Source organism: Phyllostomus hastatus, unplaced genomic scaffold (assembly GCF_019186645.2).
Source record: "Phyllostomus hastatus isolate PE091 unplaced genomic scaffold, TTU_PhHast_1.1 phas_scaffold_1066, whole genome shotgun sequence".
Lineage (NCBI taxonomy): Eukaryota > Metazoa > Chordata > Mammalia > Chiroptera > Phyllostomidae > Phyllostomus > Phyllostomus hastatus.
The window spans coordinates 30,868,756-30,889,672 of NW_025334004.1; the positions used below are offsets into that span (position 1 = coordinate 30,868,756).

The 20,917-nt window shown below is 60.3% G+C and overlaps 2 protein-coding genes across 2 annotated transcripts in view; one reads left to right on the forward strand and one right to left on the reverse strand.

Moving 5' to 3' along the window:
- The window catches only part of CTBP2 (C-terminal binding protein 2), a 106,655-nt gene extending 89,024 nt beyond the window's left edge, over positions 1-17,631 (reverse strand). Inside the window, exons 1-2 of the mRNA XM_045854374.1 lie at positions 17,500-17,631; positions 17,028-17,193 (exon numbers count right to left, since the gene is read on the reverse strand). The gene's annotated coding sequence lies outside the window, so the exon portion shown is untranslated. The remainder of the gene's footprint in view (positions 1-17,027; positions 17,194-17,499) is intronic.
- On the forward strand, positions 8,706-20,685 carry LOC123829054. Its single transcript, XM_045854535.1, has 5 exons — positions 8,706-8,951; positions 16,851-16,976; positions 17,607-17,701; positions 19,565-19,660; positions 20,086-20,685. Exons 1-5 carry the CDS (start codon positions 8,706-8,708, stop codon positions 20,414-20,416), a joined length of 894 nt encoding a protein of 297 aa, XP_045710491.1. The 3' UTR covers positions 20,417-20,685.
- Positions 20,686-20,917: the final 232 nt, after the last annotated feature.

Sequence of the window (20,917 nt, forward strand, 5' to 3'; positions counted from 1 at the left end):
CAATGAACGGAAATGAGAGAACATTAGAACCTCGAAGAAAGCCAGCCCGCGGCAGCTCTGTCCGCAGAGTGTGACTGGGGACGCCTGCGGAGCAGGGGCGGCAGAGCCGCACCCTCAGACAGCTGCTCCCCCGAGAGCAGCCTCGGCCCCTGTCCGGCAGGCGGAACCCAGGACTCTGGCTCCCAGGTGGGGTGCCCCCCCCCCGACCCCACCCCACTGCCGCCCTTCCCCGGGAGGGTTCTCCAGGCCCCCAGAGTTGCCCCGACCACCCTCCTTGCCCACAGGAAGGTGGCTGGCTTCACCTGCGGGACAAGACACGGGGCCCGGTGGGATGGCCCCCCGCTCTGAGCCCCAGGGGGAGTCACGGGAACACGGACCGGCACGCAGGCACGCAGGAACACGGCACACAGAAGCACGCCGCCTGGCTCTCTCCTGAGCCACTTCCCCACAGAGGAAGGAGAGAGCAGCCTCCCTGGGCCCAGGGCCGGTGGACAGAGGGGGGACCTGCTCCAAGAGGGGTTGGTTGGCGGGGTACCGTGTGGAGGCCCGAGATGGGGACCCCGAACCACCCTCTGTGAGAGGGGCTGGGGGCGTGGCGAGCAGACACGGTGCAGACTGCGGCTCTGGCCTTTTAGCCACGCTGCCCCGCCCATGCCAACCACCTCCACTCTTGGGGACCCCTGGGATGGCGCCACCAGGCAAGTCCACCTGCTGTGACCGCGGCGCCCTCCCTGACCACGCGAAATCCTAGGACAGATGTCCCAGAAAACCCTGGCACCTCCCCGACTTCCGCCGCCCTCCCCCAACACCCGAGGCCAGCCCCTCGACTACTCCAGAGGGCGGTCTGTGGTGCGAGGTGGGGACAGACAGGGGCTGGCGGTGTTCACACACCGCTGGCCGAGGCCCGCAGACCTGCACACCCAGGGGTTCCGCCGCACTGTGTGGGACTTACTCACAAACTTTAGAAGGACTTTAGAGTCTGGGCTGGGCTGTGCCGCATCCCTAAACCTTCACAGGGACCCCAAGGGAGTGCGAACACCCACCACCCACCCCGCCGGGAGCACACAGAGGCACCAGGAGGTGGGTCCCTTGCCCAAGGAGGGGGTGGGGGTGGGGGTCTGGGACCCAAGCGCACCCCCGGACGTTGAGGTTCCGTCCTCACGCACCACACAGCACCTCTCCGATCACTCACGGGCAGCGACAAACTCCCTTCAGTTTGCAGGGGCTCACCGCCCTCCCAGACCCCACAGCCCGGCAGTGACCCACCCGCCACCCGAGCCCCCGCCCCACCCAGCTCCCGCATGGGGCCTGGCGCCCGGCACCCCGTCGTGGCCCCCCTTGCTGGAGACACAGGTCTTCCTTCAACGGGAGACTTCCAGAAGACGCGAATCCGTCTCGGCACCACGGCACACGCTTGCACAAGCCAGTCCGAACTGAGCTGCCTTGTCGTGTGATGTAAAGACGTTAAGCCCTATGCATAAAATATTACACATCTATTTTTTATTTAGCCTACTGAATTATAAAGCTCCCCCCGAATCTCTTACAGGTGGTTTCCCCAGCAGTGCCTGACAGCGAAACGCGAAGCGTGCACAGCGCCACGTCACTGCCGGCCACTCCGGTGCTGCTGCTGGGACCACCTCTGCTCGCGCCTCCTGCTTCCTGTTGCGTTTCATCCCTACTAAGTGTCTCCACGGAAACAGACAGGCACACCGGTCTTCACCAACACCGTCGATCATGGGGTCGTTTCTCTGCTAACCCAAGCCCAGAAGCAGCCCCCCCACCCAGAGAAACTCCTAGAGCCCGGGGGCTCGTGCTTCCGCGTTCGAGCCGGACTCAGCACCCCTGGCAGGGGGCCTGCACCCCGGCCCTGGGCCACAGCGCCAGATGACAGTTAAGGGAACGGCTGTCGTTTCTCTCACAGCCAATGGCTCTGCAGGCAACCCAGAGAGGACCCCAAACTTGCCTCAGCAGTTGTCCCCCGAACCAGAAAGGGCAAACCCTTTGTGCCCAAGACCGCGGTCTCGTAGCACGGGGCTGATGGAGGCCCTGTAAGTCCCTCTCGTCTGAGGACATCACGCAGGCGCTTTCAAGTTCACCTTCAACAAGCAGGAGTGACTCCCACCGAAGGCTCCAGACCCCCACGCGGGTAGGCCCCCCTGCCCCTGCCCTGCCTTCAAACCCGGGCACACCGTCCCTCCCAGAACTGGTTCTGGGTCAGCGGGATGGACGTGCAGTTTGGTCCCGGGGGGGGATCTGCCCAGGTCCCACCCCGTGGTCCGGTAACCGTGGGCCCGCCCAGTGCCGGTGAGGCTGGTCTGCCGATCCCCAGGCGGGAAGTGACGCCGGCGCCTCCCTGTCCCGTAGCAGCAGGGTCACTAAGGGCAGAATGAGCATGTGTGCCACGAGGGGCTTCTGCAAGGGGCCAAGGTGAGCTGTCACCTACATGGAAACGAGAGCTGTCGCCTCCATGAAGCCTACGAATCTGCAACTCGCCCACGAAGAGACGAAGAGTAGAAGCTTCGCCGAGAGACGTGCCTACGTTCATCTCCGAGACGGAGAGTGTCGCCCCCAACCCGGAGTCGGGCGTGAGGCGGGACTAATGCTCCAGGCCCTGGCCGGCTCCCGGGGGTGGGCTCCCTTCGCCACCGGCACGACAGGGTGGACGTGCCTTGTGCCGACTCCAAGTTCAAGCTCCACGACATCACACACCGCCGCACCCACCTTCCACTCGAGTGTCTAGGTTTTGGAAGTGTGCTTCGTGGAGCGGCCCCCGTATTTTATTAAATTGACTTCGTGAACACAGTTTCTCTCCCTGCCTGTCGACTGTGACACCAGCCCAGCCTCCCGTCGGTGACCACGCCGAATTTAAAGTTTAGATGCCAGTGCGTCCGAATAGGGACCTGGCTCCGATATTCATGGACAAACAAGAAACGGCCCCGTGCCCAAGCAATGCCGGGTGCTATGCAAGAGGGCCGAGAGTCCCTCTCCAAACAAAAAACAAACAAACAAACAAACAAACAAACAAAAGATCCCTGACTGGTTGGGCAGAAATCCCTATTTCCATTTTCAAATCCAGCCATTCAGATTTGGGATAAGTGGGTGGTGTATCCAAGTTACGTAAAAGCTTTCAATCATTTGTTGTGCCAAATGCTCAAAAAACGAGACCCACGGGTGTGGGTGTGTGCTGGGGGCGTGGCTTGTTTGGAAAGGCAGCCGGCCTGGGCTGCTGGCAGGCTAGGGGCTGGCTGCAGTGAGAGCCGCTGGGTGGAGTCTGCTAAAAATACCGAATTTCCGGCCCCACCTGGAGCTTCCGTGGGGCATCGGGTGGAGCCCTAGGAGACCGACTCCAGGCCGGGGTGCCCTGGGGATGCCCCCTGCTCCAGAGGCCACACCCCAAACCACCTGGGCACCCCTGGGGACTGCAGGAGTCACCCAAGTGAAAACCACCAAGCCCACAGCCACCCTCTCGCGCTGAAGGCACCGAACTGCTGTGTGGGCTCCCAGGGCAGGGCTGGGGGCCCGGGGAGCCAGCACCGACTGCTCCCCCAGCGCACGGGGCACCGAGGACCGCCGCACGCCCCAACTCCCCTCTCCCGCGGGACGTGGTGCGACACGCTGCGCAGAGCTGACCAGGCCGAGGCGGGAAGGGGGCTCGGCGCCGGTCCCCCGCACACCCCAGCACGGTGCTGCCGCCGCTGCCGCCAGGGCCGCCCGAGCGTGTCCTGAACTCCCTTCGGCACCGTGTGTTCCACACGCTCGCTCCCCAGGACCTGCAACGCCCAACAGGCCTTCCTGGCCGAGGACCAACCCCCCCCCCCTCCCGCCCCGGGCGCCTGCATCCCAGCACGGGCTGCCCCCCCCCACCCAAGGACACGATCCTGCACCATCTTGCTTCCAAGGGAGTTTTTTGTTAATGGCCTGAATTCAGCCCAAAGAAACTGCTGGCCCATGACGTGACCAGCCCGCCCCGGAGGGCGCCAACGGCCTCTTCCATAGGCCTGGAAGGGCGTCTTCCTGAGCCCCGCCTCCCGCGTCCCACTCACACGACCTGTCCCGCTGGCACCTGGAGCCCTACAGAAGTGCAGAGAGCGCGATGCCAGTGCCAGCTCGGCCCCCGCGGTGGACAGCATGGCCCGGAGGACACGACTGCCCGCTGCTCACCCCCAGGTCCGGGCCAGGGACGCGCCAGAACACCCTCAGCCCATCGGCCCCCCGGTGCGGCCGGGGCCAGTCAGCAGACCTGCTGCCGCCCACGTGACCAACACGTGCCAGGAAGACAAACCCGATGAGCCAGGCCCGGGCCCACGGCGCTCTGACCAATCCACGCCCCTCGGACCGGAGAGGGGAAGGGGCCAGATACGCGGCCTCTTCGTGAACACCCGCCCCCACAGGGCCAGGCCGGCCTCCTTCCCTGCGTGCCGGTCTGCTCTGTGCGTCTGCTCCATGCGTCTGCTCTGCGCGCAGGCACCGCACCGCCTCCCGGCGCGGCCTGTGCCCGGGGGCCCCGCCGAGGCCGCCCTCGGACGCAGGCAGGCAGCAGTGCACGGCTCACCACTTTTCCTTTCTCTGGGAAGGGAAAGTCAGTCTTAAATAGAAAGTAAATATTTTACTAGGCATTTCTGGAGTGACCTAACACAGAGTAACATTCCACGGTCTAAAAACAACCTCCTGACCGGGCTCCGGTTCATCACTCCGGCCCCAGGAATCCAGGACGGAGGGCCTGCTCCCACCCCGCAGGTCCGCCCCCGCCCCGGCCCACACACGGAGGGTTCCGGGGCGCGTTGTCACGGCACCGGGAGTCCCACCCCCCACCCCGACCCCTCCTCGCGATGCCGGAAACTCACCCGTCCTTTCTGAGCCAAGGGTAAAACCAGCCAGCCCCTCCTTGCCCGTGCAGGTCCATGCCCTGCCGCCTTCCACGGCGGGCGCTGGGACCCTGCCCCCCACACAGGCAGGCAAGGGCCACCCGGGAAACCGCTCCGCTGCCCACACGGCACCTCTGGGCAGGAGTGGCTGAGTCACTTGTTTATTGAGTTTGTATTTTTAAAAACACCTGTGATGTGTCAGGCCTATTCTGAGCGCCTTCTAAATACGACCTCGTTGAACCCTGCAGCGCGCCCCATTACCACCCCCACCTCCGCCGTGAGGTGCAGAAACCGGAGTCCTCTGTGGGGGTCAGCAACCCCCAAATCCCGCAGGCCTCTCTTTTCCTTTACCACACCTTCTAGGAGCGGCGGTCCCTCTGGATGCCGCCTCCCGCTGGTGACACCGCCTTGTGTCGCCTGTATCAGAGACTGTGAGGGGGAGCGGACATCTCAGTGGGACCTGTCCCTCGCCCCTGTGAACACACAGGACACCAAGGTCAGCCCAGTGCCCCGGGGTGGGCGGCTGGGCAGCCCAGAAACCACCAGGTCCCAGAGCTCCCAGCTACAGATACGGGGAGGAAAGGTGGTCCCTACCTTGGCCCACCCCCTTCCCACAAATGACATAAAGACCCCGACTCCCCCGGCACCCTCCCTAAGACGCCCCCTTCCCCAGCTGCTGCTCCAGAAGATGAGAGGAATCAGAGGGAAAACAAACCTTTCTAATCTCCCTCGCTGCGGAGCATTTTTAAAGGGCCGGAGTTACACTTGCCACATGTGTTTCAACCGCCGAGGGGCTGCTAAGCTCTCGGGCCGGGCTGAGACGCGCACAGCAAGACCGCCACCCAAACCGTTCGCCACTGCCCCGCGCCCTTCCCGCCCCTGGGACACGGGGCACTCGAACACGGCAGGCTCACAATTACCGCCGAGGACACTCGAGTCACTCTGCGCTGCTTCCTTTGTCCAGTACCCTCGGAGCACATTGGGCAGATTAGGGAGGAAAAAAAATTACCCACTGTTCAAAGTCCTCCTTAAAGACTCAGGAAGACATCATTACAGCCCGAATTCCAACTTTAATTCTGAAATCTCCTGGCTTTTGTCAGCTGAAGCAGCATTCTTAATCCCAGGCTTAGTTGAGAAATGAGAAGAAAGGATGGTGTGTATGGAAGGGAAAAAAATAAAAAAATAAAAAAAAAACAACGCTCAGCCCCGAGTGGAAAGTGCCAGCATTCTGGCGGAGCGCGGAGAGGCCGAGCCCACACAAAGGCCAGGCTGAGGACAGGGTCTCGGAAGGTGACGTTCTCCTGCGGCACCAGCTCAGGCGCAGGCTTGTGGGGTGCCCTCGGGTGCTGCTGCAGGGCCTGGGGTGCCAAGCTCAGGGGCTTTCCTGCAGAGCCAGGGATCCCCGCCCCCCGGATGCGAGACCACCCACAAACCCTGGCTCCCGTCAAGAGCCTGCCTGCTGCGACCAGCCAGCAAAGGATGATGAAACTGCTTGGGACGTCAGAGAGTTCCTTCTCAGACGCCTTCGGACCCGGCCACATGCACGGTCCGAGCAGATGGGCCCCAGAAGGCGGCGCCGCCCTTCTCAGTGCGGCAGGAACACCAGTGAGAGGCACACGGAGGGGGCCGGCCCACCCAGGTGCCACCCTTCTCCGCTGAGTGGAGGAGACCTGTAGGAAACTGCGGGGGGGGTGGTGCTTCACACAGAACATACTCATTACCCAACTTGGAGCTAGGCCAGCACACGGGGGTGAACACGATGACTCACTGGTCAAAAGACACCCCCCCCACTGCCCTCACCCCCACAGCAGACCAGGCAGAAGCCACAGGCCCAGGCAGCGCGCACACCGCCCCCAGACCACCTCGTCCCTCTGGGGCCTCGGACGCCAGCCAAGGCTTCAGGGATTTCCCAGGCACCCCTGTGTTCGCAAGCACACACGTGCTCGCGAAGGGAAGAGCCGCATTGTAGGGAAGGAAGGTAATCTGGTAATTAAAGGAAAGCCTGTTTTTCAGGAAGATCTCCACCTTGTGGGGACCTTACCTTAGAGGAAGCCAAGGTCAGTCCGAGCGCTCCGGCATCACCTGCTCTGGACGCCTTTCAGGTGAGTTAATCACCGAGCAGGGCTCACCTCCGGATTTCAGGACACGCCCAACTTCGGGCCCTTCCCCTTCCATTCCGAGCGCCTCTTTGAAAAGAAGGCTGCTCCTTTTGTTCGGAGTAGTCATTCAGATTCCTTTCCAAGGCAAACTCGGGGCAGCAACCCAAAGGAGATTCACCCGGCCGAACCAGGTTTCTGGCTGGTTTTTACGAACGTGGGGCCCACAGACCATTCCCCTTCGGTGAAAGGCTAACACCCGCCCCCCATGTTGAACACGGGAACCAACTACTGATGGAAGAGAGGTCCACGAGGAGTGGAGGTGGGAGGTGAGGAGCAGCCAGCAGGGGGAGGAAGGGGTGCCCCATCTGCCTCCAGCCCCTCCCCCAAGAGAGGGGCTCACAACAGGAAGGGAGGGGCCTGCTTGGAGCACACTCCCACCGAGTTCACTAATCCAGACCACCAATTTGGAAACTCTACTTACAACATGACACCTGGCCACTGAATCCAATTTTACCACCCAAAACCCTACGCACAATGAAAGCTGTCCACATAATCCCGGGGTGTTGGTCTGGGAATGGGGGGGGGGGGTGCTTCAGAGACAGCCAGATGGAGGGCAACGGAGAAAATGCGGTCTTATCTTGCCTGGTGTGGCAAAGCCACTCCCAAATGAAACCGAGTGCCAGTCCAAAGCCAGAAGAGTTCTCAACTAATAACAGGGAAACCAGAGCCAAAGGCACTTGGAACCAGAGATTCCTCAAGGCTCCTTCACTTCACTTAACCTCCCTGGGCCTCTGTTTCCTCGTCGGTGAGACTGCGAGCCTCTCACTGGTACGGCCAGGAGGATGTGAGTGAGGGTCAGAGGAGTGCGGCCGGGCCAGCGGCACTGGGCCTGGCCCCCAGACCCCCCAGGCCCCCCCAGCATCCGCGCCGGGCCTGCAAAGTCTGCCCTCCAGAGGGGCAGGCCTCTCCCCGTGGGGGCCCCTGTCGACTGAGCCAGCCACTCAGGCTTCTGATCCCGAGCCATGCTGTTCATTAACCCAGAGAGTGCAGTGAATTTAAAACAGGCCTGGTCCAGGAAACTATCTAGAAATCCCTTCTTAGTGGTAGATGGTGAGATCCTAAACAAAAGATCGTTAATCAAAAAGGGAAATTAAAACAAGCCAGACTTCTCGTGGCCCCATGTGATCTGGAAAGCCACTCTGGGCCCGGAGAAAGAGAACTGTTCCGGAGAGGCCCCTGTGAACCCCCGGGGAACACGCCACATTCCGGGGATGCGGCAAACTCTCACTCCCCTCTGCTGTCGGGGTGGCCCCTGGAGCGGCGTCCGGGGCAGGAGTTGCTCCTCCACCAGGAAATCCTGCTGGAGCGGCGCTGCCAACAACAGTCCGGCGCCCGTCCCAGCTCTGCTGCTTTGGGGCCCAGGGGTGTCCCTGCTGTGCCTCCTTCACCTGACAGCCCCCCCCCCCCACCTTGAGAAAATCCAATGCAGCGTACCCAGGTGTCCCGGGAGAGTGACAAAGACACCAAGTAAGTAAGTATGTGCTCAATACACAGCAGCCACATCGTGACCTTAACAAAAACAAGAGAACTACTTAAATGACCCGGTGGACACTCAGGGTTCCTCGGCCAAGGGGAAGTGTGGTGCCAAGGGGCCCCGCCCCGCTCGTCCTGGCGCCACCGCTCGCGGGTGGGCAAGCTCTGCTCCCCGCGCTGGAGAGGCGCGGCCGCCCGAGAGCAGAGGATGCAGTCCCGGCCTGTGCCGGAGGAAGACTACAGGGCCTGGCGGCCCTCGCGGTGCTCCCCAAAGGCTACTGCCGCCATTCACCGTACAATCCCAGACGCCCAGAGGAAGGCCTTGCGTGGGGGCCTCAACCCTCCCAAGGGGCCAGGTGCCCGAGTCGCAGCGACGCGGCCCTTCACCGTTTGGTGCATCTTGGCCACCATCGCGCAGTCAGTCAACGACCCTCCACGTTCACCAGCACGAGGGGTGCGTAGATACGACAGAGACTACGCAACCCCAGATACGGGGTCACTAAGGGTGGCTCAGGCACAGGGCAGCTCCGTACCTGGCTCCGGTCCCACCTCGGGGTGCGGCGCGGCCTCCGGGCTCCCGCTCCTGACCGGAAGGGGCGCGGGCGCCGCCGGGGGCGTGCGGCCGGAACCCTCCGCCCAGCACCCTCCGCCCAGGTGACCCCGCACAAAGGCGGGGGAGGGGGGGAGGGAGGAGGAAGTGGACCGAGGAGAGGGCGGGGCCGCTTCTCGCACCCCAGACGACTCACCCCGGCAGGAAGCAGCTCCCCATTTACAAGTGAAAGGGGGACCCGGGGGGAGGGGCGCTTCCGGCGGGGTCCCGCGAAGGTGGGGGCAGGCCCGCCCGCCCGCAGACAGCGCGGGCTCCTGGGCCCGGGACTCCGGCCGTCCCCGCGCCGTCGGGGAAGGGGGCGGCGGCCGGGCCCGCCCTCCAGGGGGAGTGCGGCCAGGTGCGGCGGCGGCGGGCGGGCGACCTGGGGCCAGCCTGTCCTCCCTTCCTCGGGAGGTCCCGTCGGAGAGCGTAAGTCCGGGGCCTCCGCCGGGACGGAGGGTCCCCCCGGGGCCCAAACCGTGCGCCGCTGGTCCGGGGGCTGGGAAGGGCCTCTCTGGGACTCGGGCAGCAATTCAGTATTTCTCCCTGGCACAAAACAGGAATTGGTCTATTTACCTAGCCCGCAGGAGTGTCGTGAAGATTAGTAACTGTGAAATGTTCTTAAGATCAAAAACATTCCGAGATTTTACTTGTAGGTGCTTATATATGTGAAAATGTCATTGCCACTTGCCTTCCACGCTGGCCCTCCTAATCCAGCCAGTCCCAGAAGGGCAGACGAGCATGGGCCAGCGGTACAGACTTCTGGAGAGGGGACCGGAGAAACTTGAAAACCATGTCACCCCCACTGGAAAGAAAACACAGCACCCCCCACACCAGTTCATTAGGTAGTTGCCCCCAAGTGCGGGGCTTCCTTGGGTGTTTGGAAAGTCTTGCCCCGCCCCCCAGACCCAGCGGAAGGTCGAACGCAGCCAGAGCTACGAACCCACGAACCCACGCAGTCCATGTGGCCCGGCGGCTCCAATGCTAGGCCTCCCTGGTGCCACCAGCACGCTGCCCCTCCCACAGAGCAACCCCACTGACCAGGCGAGGCCGCCCCACTCCAGGCAGACTGGGCTCTAAGAGCTCTGGAGGACCCTCCCTGCCAGCCTGCCACTGGCCGCACTCCAGGTGGGCAGGCCCCAGAACCGCAACACCCCACCAGCTCTCCACCACCCAGAAGGGCCTGTGCAGATGCCCCCACTGCTTCCCCAGACCCACCTGGGCTTGCACAAGCAGAGGATAAACTGTGACTGTTTGCACTTCTGGGCCAACAGCACTAAAGACATCCATCAGCAAAAGAAAAAAAAAGTCCCAGCCCCAGTTCATTCAAGGGGAAAGCTGCACAAACCCTTTCCTGGCCTCCCACCCCTCAAAAGCAAAGGAACTTCACCTGCTTTTTCCTCTCTCCCCTCCACCACACCTGGGGCAGGTTCAATACAAACACTTGCAGGTTCGATGCAGGCCATTTACACTCTGTTAGCCTGGACATTAGGTAGACTTCTTAAATCGCCACAGGGCGGGGGCGGGGGGCGGGGAATCCCATTAGGCCAGAGGAGTTGACCTCTATGTTCTCAGTCTACCACTGCTTCCAAAGAAACTTCCCGGGAGTCCGTGACTCCATAATGAAGTTTTTGTTTGTCCAGGGCTGGGACAGATTGCCGGAGGCAGCATTTCAGGCCTGGCTGGAGCACGGCAGCGAGTTCACAACGGCCCGGCTAGCTGGAGAAAGACCCCCACACCACCTCGGTTACCCATCCCTCCACACGGCCCCAGCACGGTTCTGCCACCACCTCAGCTGGGGGGGGGGCAACACAGAAACAGTGCCGTGGTTTCTGATCCACTCCGAGCCAGTTGACAGTGTCTTTCCGGTCATAATCAAGGATTTACTTTAATGCAAAAAAAGCACATTTCTGATCAGAAGAGTGCTTTTGAAGGGAGAAAAAGCAACAACATAAAGGTGTGTGTCTGTACATTTTACAAGTGGTTAAGACTGGAAGCGCCACGGTGATGAAAAGAACTCCCCCCACCCTCGCCCCCCCTCCCCAAACAGTGTGGGATTCCTAGAAAACAACCAAGGCGAATCTGCCCGCCAGGTCCGGGAACAAGAGCTATTTGGGATTACCATCCTCTCAACTCCACCAGCCCTTCGGGAAAAATGGAGGCTCTGTGATCGCCTGGGAGAGCAGCACAGCTCTCCACCAAACCCGAGGTATCACTTGCCCCATGAATAAGAACCCAACTGTTTCATCAAAATTCCTGTGAATATTAAACCAACAGGCACCATCTGTTAAATGTAGTCACAGAAACAGTTAAACCAGGTCATTTCTAGAACATTCACTCAGGGAGGGGGAGCGAGGCGAGATACAGATGGCAAGATCGACTTGCCCCTGAAGTTCTGACCACATGGGCCTGGCTGAGGTCCGACCAGCGTGGGCCCCAACAGCGGCCAGTGTCTACGGGGACCCCACCACGCAGGGGAGGGGCGGGGCAGGGAAGAGGGAGCGGGAGGACTCGTGCCCCTGGCCACGGAGCTGGCTCCACCCTGTAACCTCAGCTTCCACGTGGGCGCCGGCCGCTTTGTGAACAGAGGAGGAGAGGCAGCCGCCTCAGCACAAAACCCCAAAATCCAACAAACCCTCATTTCAACGGCACTTTCCCTGACACTACACACAGACTGAAAAATAAAAAAAAAAAAGGCTTTAACAGGAGGAGTAACATACATAGAGGGAACTGCATCCTGTGACTTAAGACGCCTCCATTTCTGGGAAGAGTTGAATATCATTTCTTAAAAATTGCATTTCAAGGGGGAAAAAAGTTTGCTTGTTTTACTTTCTGGGAAAGACCCTCCTATGTGCTTTCAGAACCTTTCCTCGAAAACGCAGAGCCCCCAAGAGAAAAGCACAGGAAGTTAGTTCCCCAGCGTTCCAGAGAAAGACCACCTCTGCAAGCCCCCAGACAGGGAGCAGGCCTGTGGCCACCCCTCCGTGCCCGCATCCCGACCGACCGCAGCTGGACCACAGCTCAGGAAGGTCCTATGCTCTCCAGCCGTCAGAAGAATGGAGGCCAGCCGGCCCTTGGCTGGGTTGTCAACAGCCCCCCCCACACACACGGTGGCCTGGCTGGCTCTCTCCCTACGGCACATTCTGTATTCATCTGTGAGCCCCCGCCTTTCTGCACAGCGCGCAAAGCCCTCTTTCCACCGAGCAGGCCCTGAAAGGCCCAAGGCAGCCAGCGTTTAGGCTTTAAACATTCATAATGACGGCTAAAAGCGAACTCCAGATTCCGCCCAAACACCCCTCCGTGAATGTCATCACGGTCCTGCGGATGGCCTCTGGATACGATCCATTAAATCAGGATCAAAAGGAACAGTGAACACCTTAAAAACGGTCCTGGACTTTTTAGCGATTATTAAATGTAATTTCCCAAACCAAGAGATGGGGTAAAAAAAAAAAAAAAAAGAAAGAAAACCCTTTCATAAGTCTTTGATACCTATATTCCATCAAACACGGACTTGAATAAAAATTAACTTCAAAAGATCGGGCTGGAGAGAAGCCTCCCCCCGCCCCCCGGCGGCGCGGTAACCGCGGCGGGTGAATCGGGGCATGCTCACCGGGCGCACGGGAGGAAGCCGATGGCTGCACCGTGGCCCGGCCTCGGCGCGTATCCATTCCAGCGTTGTCACGTGCTCACTGAAAGTTCTCAGTCGGGTCCCCAGGAGCAGCCCTTCCAGAGACATTGGGGGGGAACCGCGCCCCCACTTCCGCTGCTCCAGTTACGGAGGAGTCCTTCTCCTCAAAGGGTCAGGAAGCAGGCACGCACGTTTTACTGACTGCAAAAATACGTCCCACCCCCTGGACAGGGGCTCTCAGCCTGCAGGTGGGTGGTGGGAAGATTCCCAGAGCTGCCCGCGCCCCGCCTACCGGAGAAACGTCTTTCCTCCCCCGATCCGGAATGTGTGACTGTGTCTGTGTGGCCTGTCTCAGGGGCAGGGGACACTTGGGCTGCTGCTCCTCACTGATGGAAACATTATTAACAGAGGGACCCGGGCTGCACTGCCATACATTATGGTGACAGCCTTCTATGCTGAAATGACAAGAGGTAAAAAACGACAACGGGGCCTGCCATTCCACCGTTGCTGTCAACTCTTTACCTTTTTTCCATTTAGGGAAAGCAATTAAGTGCAAAGGGTATAACTTGGCCTCCGAAAAGGATTCATGGCGGAAGGGGGCTGTTGCCACTGGCACTCGGGCACTGTCCTGGCCGGGCCTTTGGGGGCCAGACCTGCTCCCTTTTCGTTTTCCACAGGCCGGAGGAGCCTCCAGGCTTTCCAATGGTGGGAGCCAGCCTGCGCTCCCTTCGCTTTCGACCTTTCGTAGTTCCCAGCGAGACAGCCTCTTGGATTTCAGCGTGTGGCTTGTTCTGCGTGTGTTTTATATCTCCACCCTTTCTTTACCTTGTGCCCAGCTACTCAGGCCCTGACCAAGGGGCACGCGGGGCTTGTAGTTTTGGTTGCTGTTGGTGTGGCTGTTTGTTTCATTTCATTTCTCTTTAAAAAGGCTTTTCAGACTTACGAAGAGGACTCCCGCTTGGAGTTTTAAGAGTCAGGAGGAAAGCCCTGGATTATTCCCTGAGAGGGGAACCGAGGAGGGGCTGGTTAATAATTACACCGGTAGCAAGTTCTCCTGCTTCATCTTGTGTACACGACCAGAGGAACAATGCTGGGGACAGGAACAGGTGTGCCCTGCGTCTTAAAAGGCCAAAATATGTCACTGGTGTATTTTTACAATGCGAGTAAGCGTTTGTTTTTAACTGGCCAGACTTTTTTTTTTTAAATTTCTTAACTTTAGAGAAACACACTTTGCAAACACTTCTTCCCCGAGTCAATGACTAAGTCCTAGACACAAGGTGAAACTCATGCTGGGTGAAAAAAATACCTTTTAGACACAAAGAGTTGTTTTTTTTTTAATCACAGTAAGTGAAGGTAGTGCACCCTGCCCCTCCCCCCGAGGAACACCCATTCAAGGGCCCCTTTCAGAGATCCCAAGTGAAGTCGTAAATCACACAGGGCCCCAGCCCCAGCCCCGAGCCACCTCACCCTCCACTCGGCCTCATTAAGGTACAATTAGAAAGCGAGGCAATCACCAACCCCCTTAGCCACATCTTTCCACACAGGAGAAACAGTTAAACCAAAACGCACCTTCTCAGGTTCACAGCAAGCTCCAAACTTCACATTTTAAAATTCCCTCTAATAACTGCTTTCCACGGGGACAAACCGGGGTCCCCCTACCCCTGGGGCACAGGAAAGCCAATCAGAGCCATAAATTCCCTGTGCCTTCGAGCCTCACTCCCCCGGACTCAGGGCAGAGTGGGGGGAGGGGGCGACCCCACGTCAACACTTACACTAAGCCCCTCCATGCTACAGAAATATGCTGGCTTATTTCCTTTGTTTGGTCCTGTTATACTTGATCAAGTGTGAACGATTAAACTGGTTTCATTAAAGGCAAGTGCATTCACGGCTGACATCCAACTTCAATGGCAACTGTAAGCATATTTTGCAGGAAGGAGGGCCTGTTTTTTTTTGTTGTTGTTGTTTTTTGTGCTTGAAACCTACCGTCTCATTAACTTTTCTTTGGGGGGCAATAAAAAAGGGCACCAGGGGTGTTTACAGGAGAGTGTCAGAGCCGCTCGTTCGGAGATCTGGTGCCAGACAAAAGGATATTTAGTGTTTCAACTCTAGGACACAGCCCCCAGTTACCTACAATAAAGAAAAAAAAATCCTGTTTCGATATTAAAGCTGCTCTGACTGAAAGTGTTTAATTAGCATATGGAATATCACTTGATAATTGCTGTAAGAAGTAGTCTTTGAAATGAAATGACTATAAAAACAAGATTCTTTAAAGTCCCATTACTTCAAAATATAAAAGATTTGTAAGGAAAAAAAAAATCAAAACAGTGTAATTCTCCGAAGTACATGGAAACTATTTCTACTTTGAGAACCCTGGAAGCTGAACAGCAGTCTTGGATACCGAACACGAGGTAATTCTTAAGATGCCTTTGAACCCACCAGCTGAGCAGGGAAGACTTGTAGGAGAGTTTAATACATTTCGCCAAAGTCAGGAGGCAGAGTCACTTTGTGAACTAACCAAAATACAGGTCCCCTCCAAATTATCCATGTCAGATAAAAATACACCAGCCTCTAGACTATCCAACGGAATTGCAAATAAGGCACTTAGCATTTTAAATTCCCAATGCATATTTATAGAATAGAATTCTCTTGTCTACCCTTCAAGCCACTCACATCTGACTCTCTAAGAACTTAACCCGATCTTCCATCTTTAAAGAAAAAGGGGGTGGAGGAATCCAGAAAGATCTGTTTAGCTCGGATAGGGCAAGGGAGCCGGCTCGACGCCGTAGGCCACTGCCAACAGCCTCCCTCGCAAGGACACAGCAAACGGGATTTCTACGAAAATGTCCTCCTTTTCCTTGTAAAATACGCAACGCGGGGACCCCGAGAGCCAACTGCTGCTTGGGCCGCCTCCGGAAAAAGTACTCGCGGGCGGGGGGTGGGATCATCACACTCGCGTACCCGTACACTCAGTGCCCGTGTGTACTCGTGTGTGTCTAGCCGCGGCCGGTCGTGACCATGCAGCGCTCCTGGGCCCGCGGCTCCACAACACCAAGGTGCTGCGTGGGCTTCGGGCACTCGGCCACGTAGCCGGGCCCCCAGCCGGAGAAAGGCCCCGGCGCGCCCCGGCTGCCGCGCGCCTCTGCCCAACTTGCCCCGGGCGCTGGGAAGAGCGCGAGGGAGAGAAAGAAAGGCGCTTCCCCTTGGCCGCGCGGGTCCGTCCTGGCTGCGGAGCACGAGGAGGAAGGAGATCGCGGCAGCCCAGCTGCAGCTGCGCCGCGCCGGGTCCCCGCCGCCCGGGGCGCGCCCTCGCCAGCCCCTCCTGCTAAACTTTTTCCTTTTGGTTCGCCCCACCCGAAAAGTGCAGCCCGGGCGGGGTAGGCGGGAGGGCCGGGCTCGCGGCGGCAGCGGGCGAAAAGGAAGTGGTGCCCGCGGGAGCGCGGCCGGGCAGAGGAAATGCCCGGCCCTCCTGGCCCCCGCCCGCGGCCCGGCTCACCCCGGGCCCCCGCCCCGCTGCGACTTTGGCGGGCCGAGCCCAACGCGGCAGTGTTGGCGGCGGCGGCAGATGTGGCCCGGCTGCCCGGAGGAGCCAACAATGCGGGGCCGGCAAAACAAAAGGGTTCCACTTCTCCTCCTCTCCAGTCTTTCGCTAGCACTCCCGGAGCGCCGCGCGGAATCCCGGGCCAGCAGGGGCCGCTCCCCTGGGGGCCCCTGGCCGCGCGCGCCCCGATTTCCCCGCGGACCCCCGCTTGCCCCCACCCCCGCCCCGAAAGCTCAAGGCCCCGCGCGCTCGGACTCCCGGTCCCCGGGGATCCGGCCATATTGTCCCCGCGGCGCGCCGCGCGCTCGGCCTGGGTCGCGGGCGGTCCCCGCGCGCGCACCCACCGGCCTCGGGGAGCAGGAGCCGGGGGCGCCTAGGAAACCGTCGCCGAGACGCCGCCGCTACAGCTGCCCTCTGGACGCCGCCGCGCTCGGGATTTCTTTTTTTATTTTTTCTATGCCAATCCTGATGGGAAGGTGACCGCCTACTTCGCATTCATCAACTCTCATCACAACAACAAAAATCCTGGCGCGACCGGCAGCGGGGGGCGGCAGGCGGAGACCCCCCAGGCCGGCGCCCACCCCCGGGCGCCGAGCAGGGACACGGGGCCGGGGGCGCAGACCCAAGATGTCCTCGGACGCCGGCTTCGTGTCCTTCGCCCTCCTTCCCCGCCCCGAGTGGCGCAGTGAGGCGCGGGCGCGGCGCCCCCAGCCCGCCGCCGCAGGTGAGGAGGGGGCGGCGGCGGCCCCAGCCCTCCCCCCGGGGCCCCTCTTACCTCGTCCGGGCCGCCAGCGTCCACGGCGAAGGGCGCCCACCCGGGAGGCGGCGGCGGCTCCCGCCCCTCCCACCCCACCCGGCGGCGGTGGCGGTGGCGGCGGCTGTGCGGCGCCCCCCCTCAGCGCGGCATGGCTCTCGGCTCAGTCCTCCGCTCCTCGGGCCACCTTAAAATGACACACGCACACAGGGACACACACACAAAAACTTAATCTCTCCAGCGCCCCGCCCCTCCCCCTCCCGCCCTTCCCTCCCTTCTCCTCCCCTCCCTACCCCTCCCCTTCCCTTCCTCCTCCTCCCCTCGCCGCCGAGCCTCTTCCTACTTCCCCACCCACCCACCCCCTTCCTCCGCCCACCCGGCTCCCAGGGCTCCCCACCCGGGTCCGGGCCCGCGCGCGCCCGCCGGGAGGGGGAAGAACTGGGGGTCCCCGGCCGCGCACGCCCCGCGCCGCGGCGCGCCTAGCCGCGCTCACCCCCGGGAGGATGCTAATTCCAACTTGGATCGGGGGAGGGAGCGTCCTGGATGCCGAGCGCCTCCCGGCTATTTGCTCTTCTTTATTTGTTTTCTCCTCCGGGGAAGGAGGAGGAAAGCGGAGAGAAAAGGAAAGGGAAAGAAGCTGCGTTGGCCGCGTCTCCGGTGCCCGCCGGCAGCTCCGGAGCGAGGCGGGAGGCGAGGTGAGGGTCGCCGCTTGCTCACTCCTCGCTCCCTTTTTTTTTTTTTTTTTTGGCAAAGGCGGGGTCTCTCTTTGCAAACCAATGACACAACCCCACATGGGCCAGCCTCGCCCCCTAGAGCTACTCCTTACTACAAATCGGCTCTCTCCGGGGATTAGTGGCTCTGCGAAAGTGCACACAGGCGCGGCGGGCGGGCGGGCGAGCAGGCGAGGGGGCCGGGCGCGGCGGGCACTCCCCGGCCCCGCCCCGCCCAGGAGGCCCTGGAGAAGTGAGGGGGCCTCGACGGCAGGGGCTAGGGTCCCGCCCCAGCCTCCCGGGCTCTGGCCTCCCCCCCTTCTCCCTCCTTCCCCCTCCACCCTCCTTCCCCCTCCACCCCTTCCACGTGGGGCCCCGGGCGTCCGGCCACATGGGGGGACGCGAGCCCGGCCCAGCCTGGGCGCAGCGCCCCGGTGTGGCTTTGGCCCCATCGGGCCCCCGCCAGGCCCGCGGCGCCGAGCTGCCCCCTTCCCGGCCCCGCGGCTCCAACTTCCTCCTGGGCCCCCGCGCCCGCCGCGTCTGCCTTCTCAGGCCCTCGGGGTCACGCTCGGGCCGGCCACAGGGGGCACTTGCGCTCCCCAAATCCGGATCCGGGAGCCGGTGCCTGCGCCTTGCTCGAGAGGTGGCGATGGCTGTGGGCGCCTGGGGAGAGAGCCTTATGTGCTGGAACTTGCAGCGGTTGTGTTCCCTACGAGAAGCAAAACATTTTTTACACATTAAAAAAAAAAATGTTCCTTTCTGTTGCTTGGATCTCCCCGGGCTATTTTTAGACCTTTCTTTTGGGTGGGAGCTCCGGGCCTCTCAAGAGAGGCGCGCGGCAGCCCGAGGGGCTGAGGGTCGGGGTCCGAAGCTCGCACCGTGCCCTTCCTCTGCCAGGGGCCCACGCCTCCGGACCCCGCGAGATTAGTCTGGACGCCAAACCGGGTGATCCAGGCCGAGCGCCGGCCGCACCTGGACTGAACGGCTGTGTTTACGGGGTCGGAGGGCTCTTCTCCCTGCGCCCCAGAGCCCCCCAAACTCATCTCAGTTCCCTGAGGTCGGCCACGCGTCCTCCAAGCGCCCCTGTGTGGGCTGAACGGAGCCTTTAGCTCCAAACTGTTTGAAAACCGTATTGAGATGTTAGGAACTGGATTGAGACGTAGAGCAGGAAAGGCGTGGGGCGGGCTGGGAGGTCCGGCCTCCGCTCCGCAGGCCCGCGGCCATTCCGGGAGCCTAGTGGCTGGAGTGCACCACACCCTGCCGCGCGGGGGGGGACTCTCTAGGGCCGGGGAACCCGGGCAAGGGCCACCAAGCCTCGGGACCCCTTTCTGCACCCGAAAGAGCACAGCTCCAGGCCTCTGCCTGTTAACGTTTTAAGAACTCGGGCTCCAGCCCGCAGCAGGGAGTCGGTGTTAACCTGCTCGGTCGCTAAAGTGCACTCAGGAGACTGCCTCGCGCGCCGAGCCTTGCGGGGGCCCTGACTCCTGATGGGTGGGTCATCATAAAACAGTAAGGTTTGAAAACGCCACTGAAGACCTCCCGGCTGTGATGTCAGCACTGGACCCGGCCACTCACACCCGCGAGCGCCCGGAATCAGGTTACTGAGATGCCCAAGCACGTTTTCCACGTGGCCCTAACGGGTCTCTGCCAGGCCTGGCGGTGCCTGTCCAGTGTCCCATTTAGTAGAGAAGCTCCCATCTGCCAGTAACCCTGCCCCCCCCCCCCCCCCAGACATCAGCACCTCTCTCCAGCAGTGTGGCCTCAAGGTCATGGCACTGAAGCTAGTTCTAGGCATAAGCTGTAACGTAATCACCAGCAGTAAAGAGGTTCTGCTTCCTCCTCTCACAGATGCGCTTGGGTTCCCAGTGGCCCTCCAGTCTCACCCGGAAACCACAAAACTCTGCGGGGTTTTTTCCTATACCTTACTCAACTTGGATGCCTACTGTGAGTCCGACCTAACTCAGGAAATAGTACGTCCTTTGTGTTGAAAGTGTTAAAAAGAAGGCACCCTCGGAGCCAGAAATTATTTTTCACTTCAACTGGAGACGCTGTATTTTAAAATATTAAGCCCATTTGCCCCCAAATGGGAATTATTTTAAACTACAATTGTTAAAAAAAGAAATGTTTCAGCCCTGGCTGGCGTGGCTCAGTGGATTGAGCGCGGGCTGCGAACCAAAGCGTCCAGGTTCGATTCCCAGTCAGGGCACATGCCTGGGTTGCAGGCCACGGCCCCCAGCAACCGCACATTGATGTTTCTCCTCTCTCTCTCTCTCTCTCTCTCTCTCTCTCTCTCTCTCTTTCTCCCTCCCTTCCCTCTCTAAAAATAAATAAATCTTTAAAAAAATTTTTTTTAATGTTTCAAACAACAGCAAACCAAAAACAGCCCAACTCAAAAGCGGGCAAAGACTTGGACAGACCTCTCTCAAAGGAAGGTGTGCAAAAAGGAGTGACAAGCACGCGGAGAGATGCCCGGCATTGCTCATCATTAGGAAAGTGCACATCGAGATCACAGCGAGAGACCTCTTCGTGTCCATCGGGATGGCTGCCCCAAAGGCCAACAACAAACAACAGAAAATAAGCTCTGGTGAGGGTGTGGAGGAACGAGAAAATGTGTGCCCGGCCGGTGGGAATGCACACTGGTGCAGCCGCTGTGGAGAACAGCGCGGCCGTTCCTCGAAAAGTCCTGTAGGATTCTCCTAGGAACCAGTGGTCCCGGTTCTAGGTGGGTACACACAAGAACGAAGGCCAGGGTCTCATGTGTTCACACACGTGTACAACGTGCATGGCAACACTCATGAAATCGAAACGGCGGCAGTAACTCAAATGCCCACTGAAGGATAAACGAGGTACAGGCACCTTGAAAAAGAAAGAAAAGCTGACACCTCCTATAGCGTGGACGACCCTGGAGGACATGGCGCTGAGTGAAATGAACCAGACGCAGAGGGCCAAATAGTGTTGGGTTCCCCCTCCACGGCATCTGCAGTAGGGGCACGGTCACACAAGGTGGAGCAGAGCTTCCCAGGCGCTGCAGGGAGGGGAGGGAGGTGGGTGCTGTTTTCAGCTTTACCGGGTTCGGGCTGGGGTGGCGGAGAAGTTCTGGGGACGGCTGGAGGGCGGTGGCAGCAGCTGCATGGCGGTGTGTGGTGTGTGCGTGCTCCATGCCACAGAGCTGTGCACTGGGACCCGAATAAAATGGTAACT

Bases quoted from the DNA above. Each gene is read 5' to 3' on its own strand.
- LOC123829054 (XM_045854535.1), top strand. From the start codon at position 8,706: ATGCAGTCCCGGCCTGTGCCGGAGGAAGACTACAGGGCCTGGCGGCCC. The intron at 8,952-16,850 runs GTGCGTAGATAC...GGCGCCGAGCAG, and splicing joins CACGTTCACCAGCACGAGGG to GGACACGGGGCCGGGGGCGC. The intron at 17,702-19,564 runs GTGAGGGTCGCC...CTCCTCTCACAG, and splicing joins GGAGCGAGGCGGGAGGCGAG to ATGCGCTTGGGTTCCCAGTG.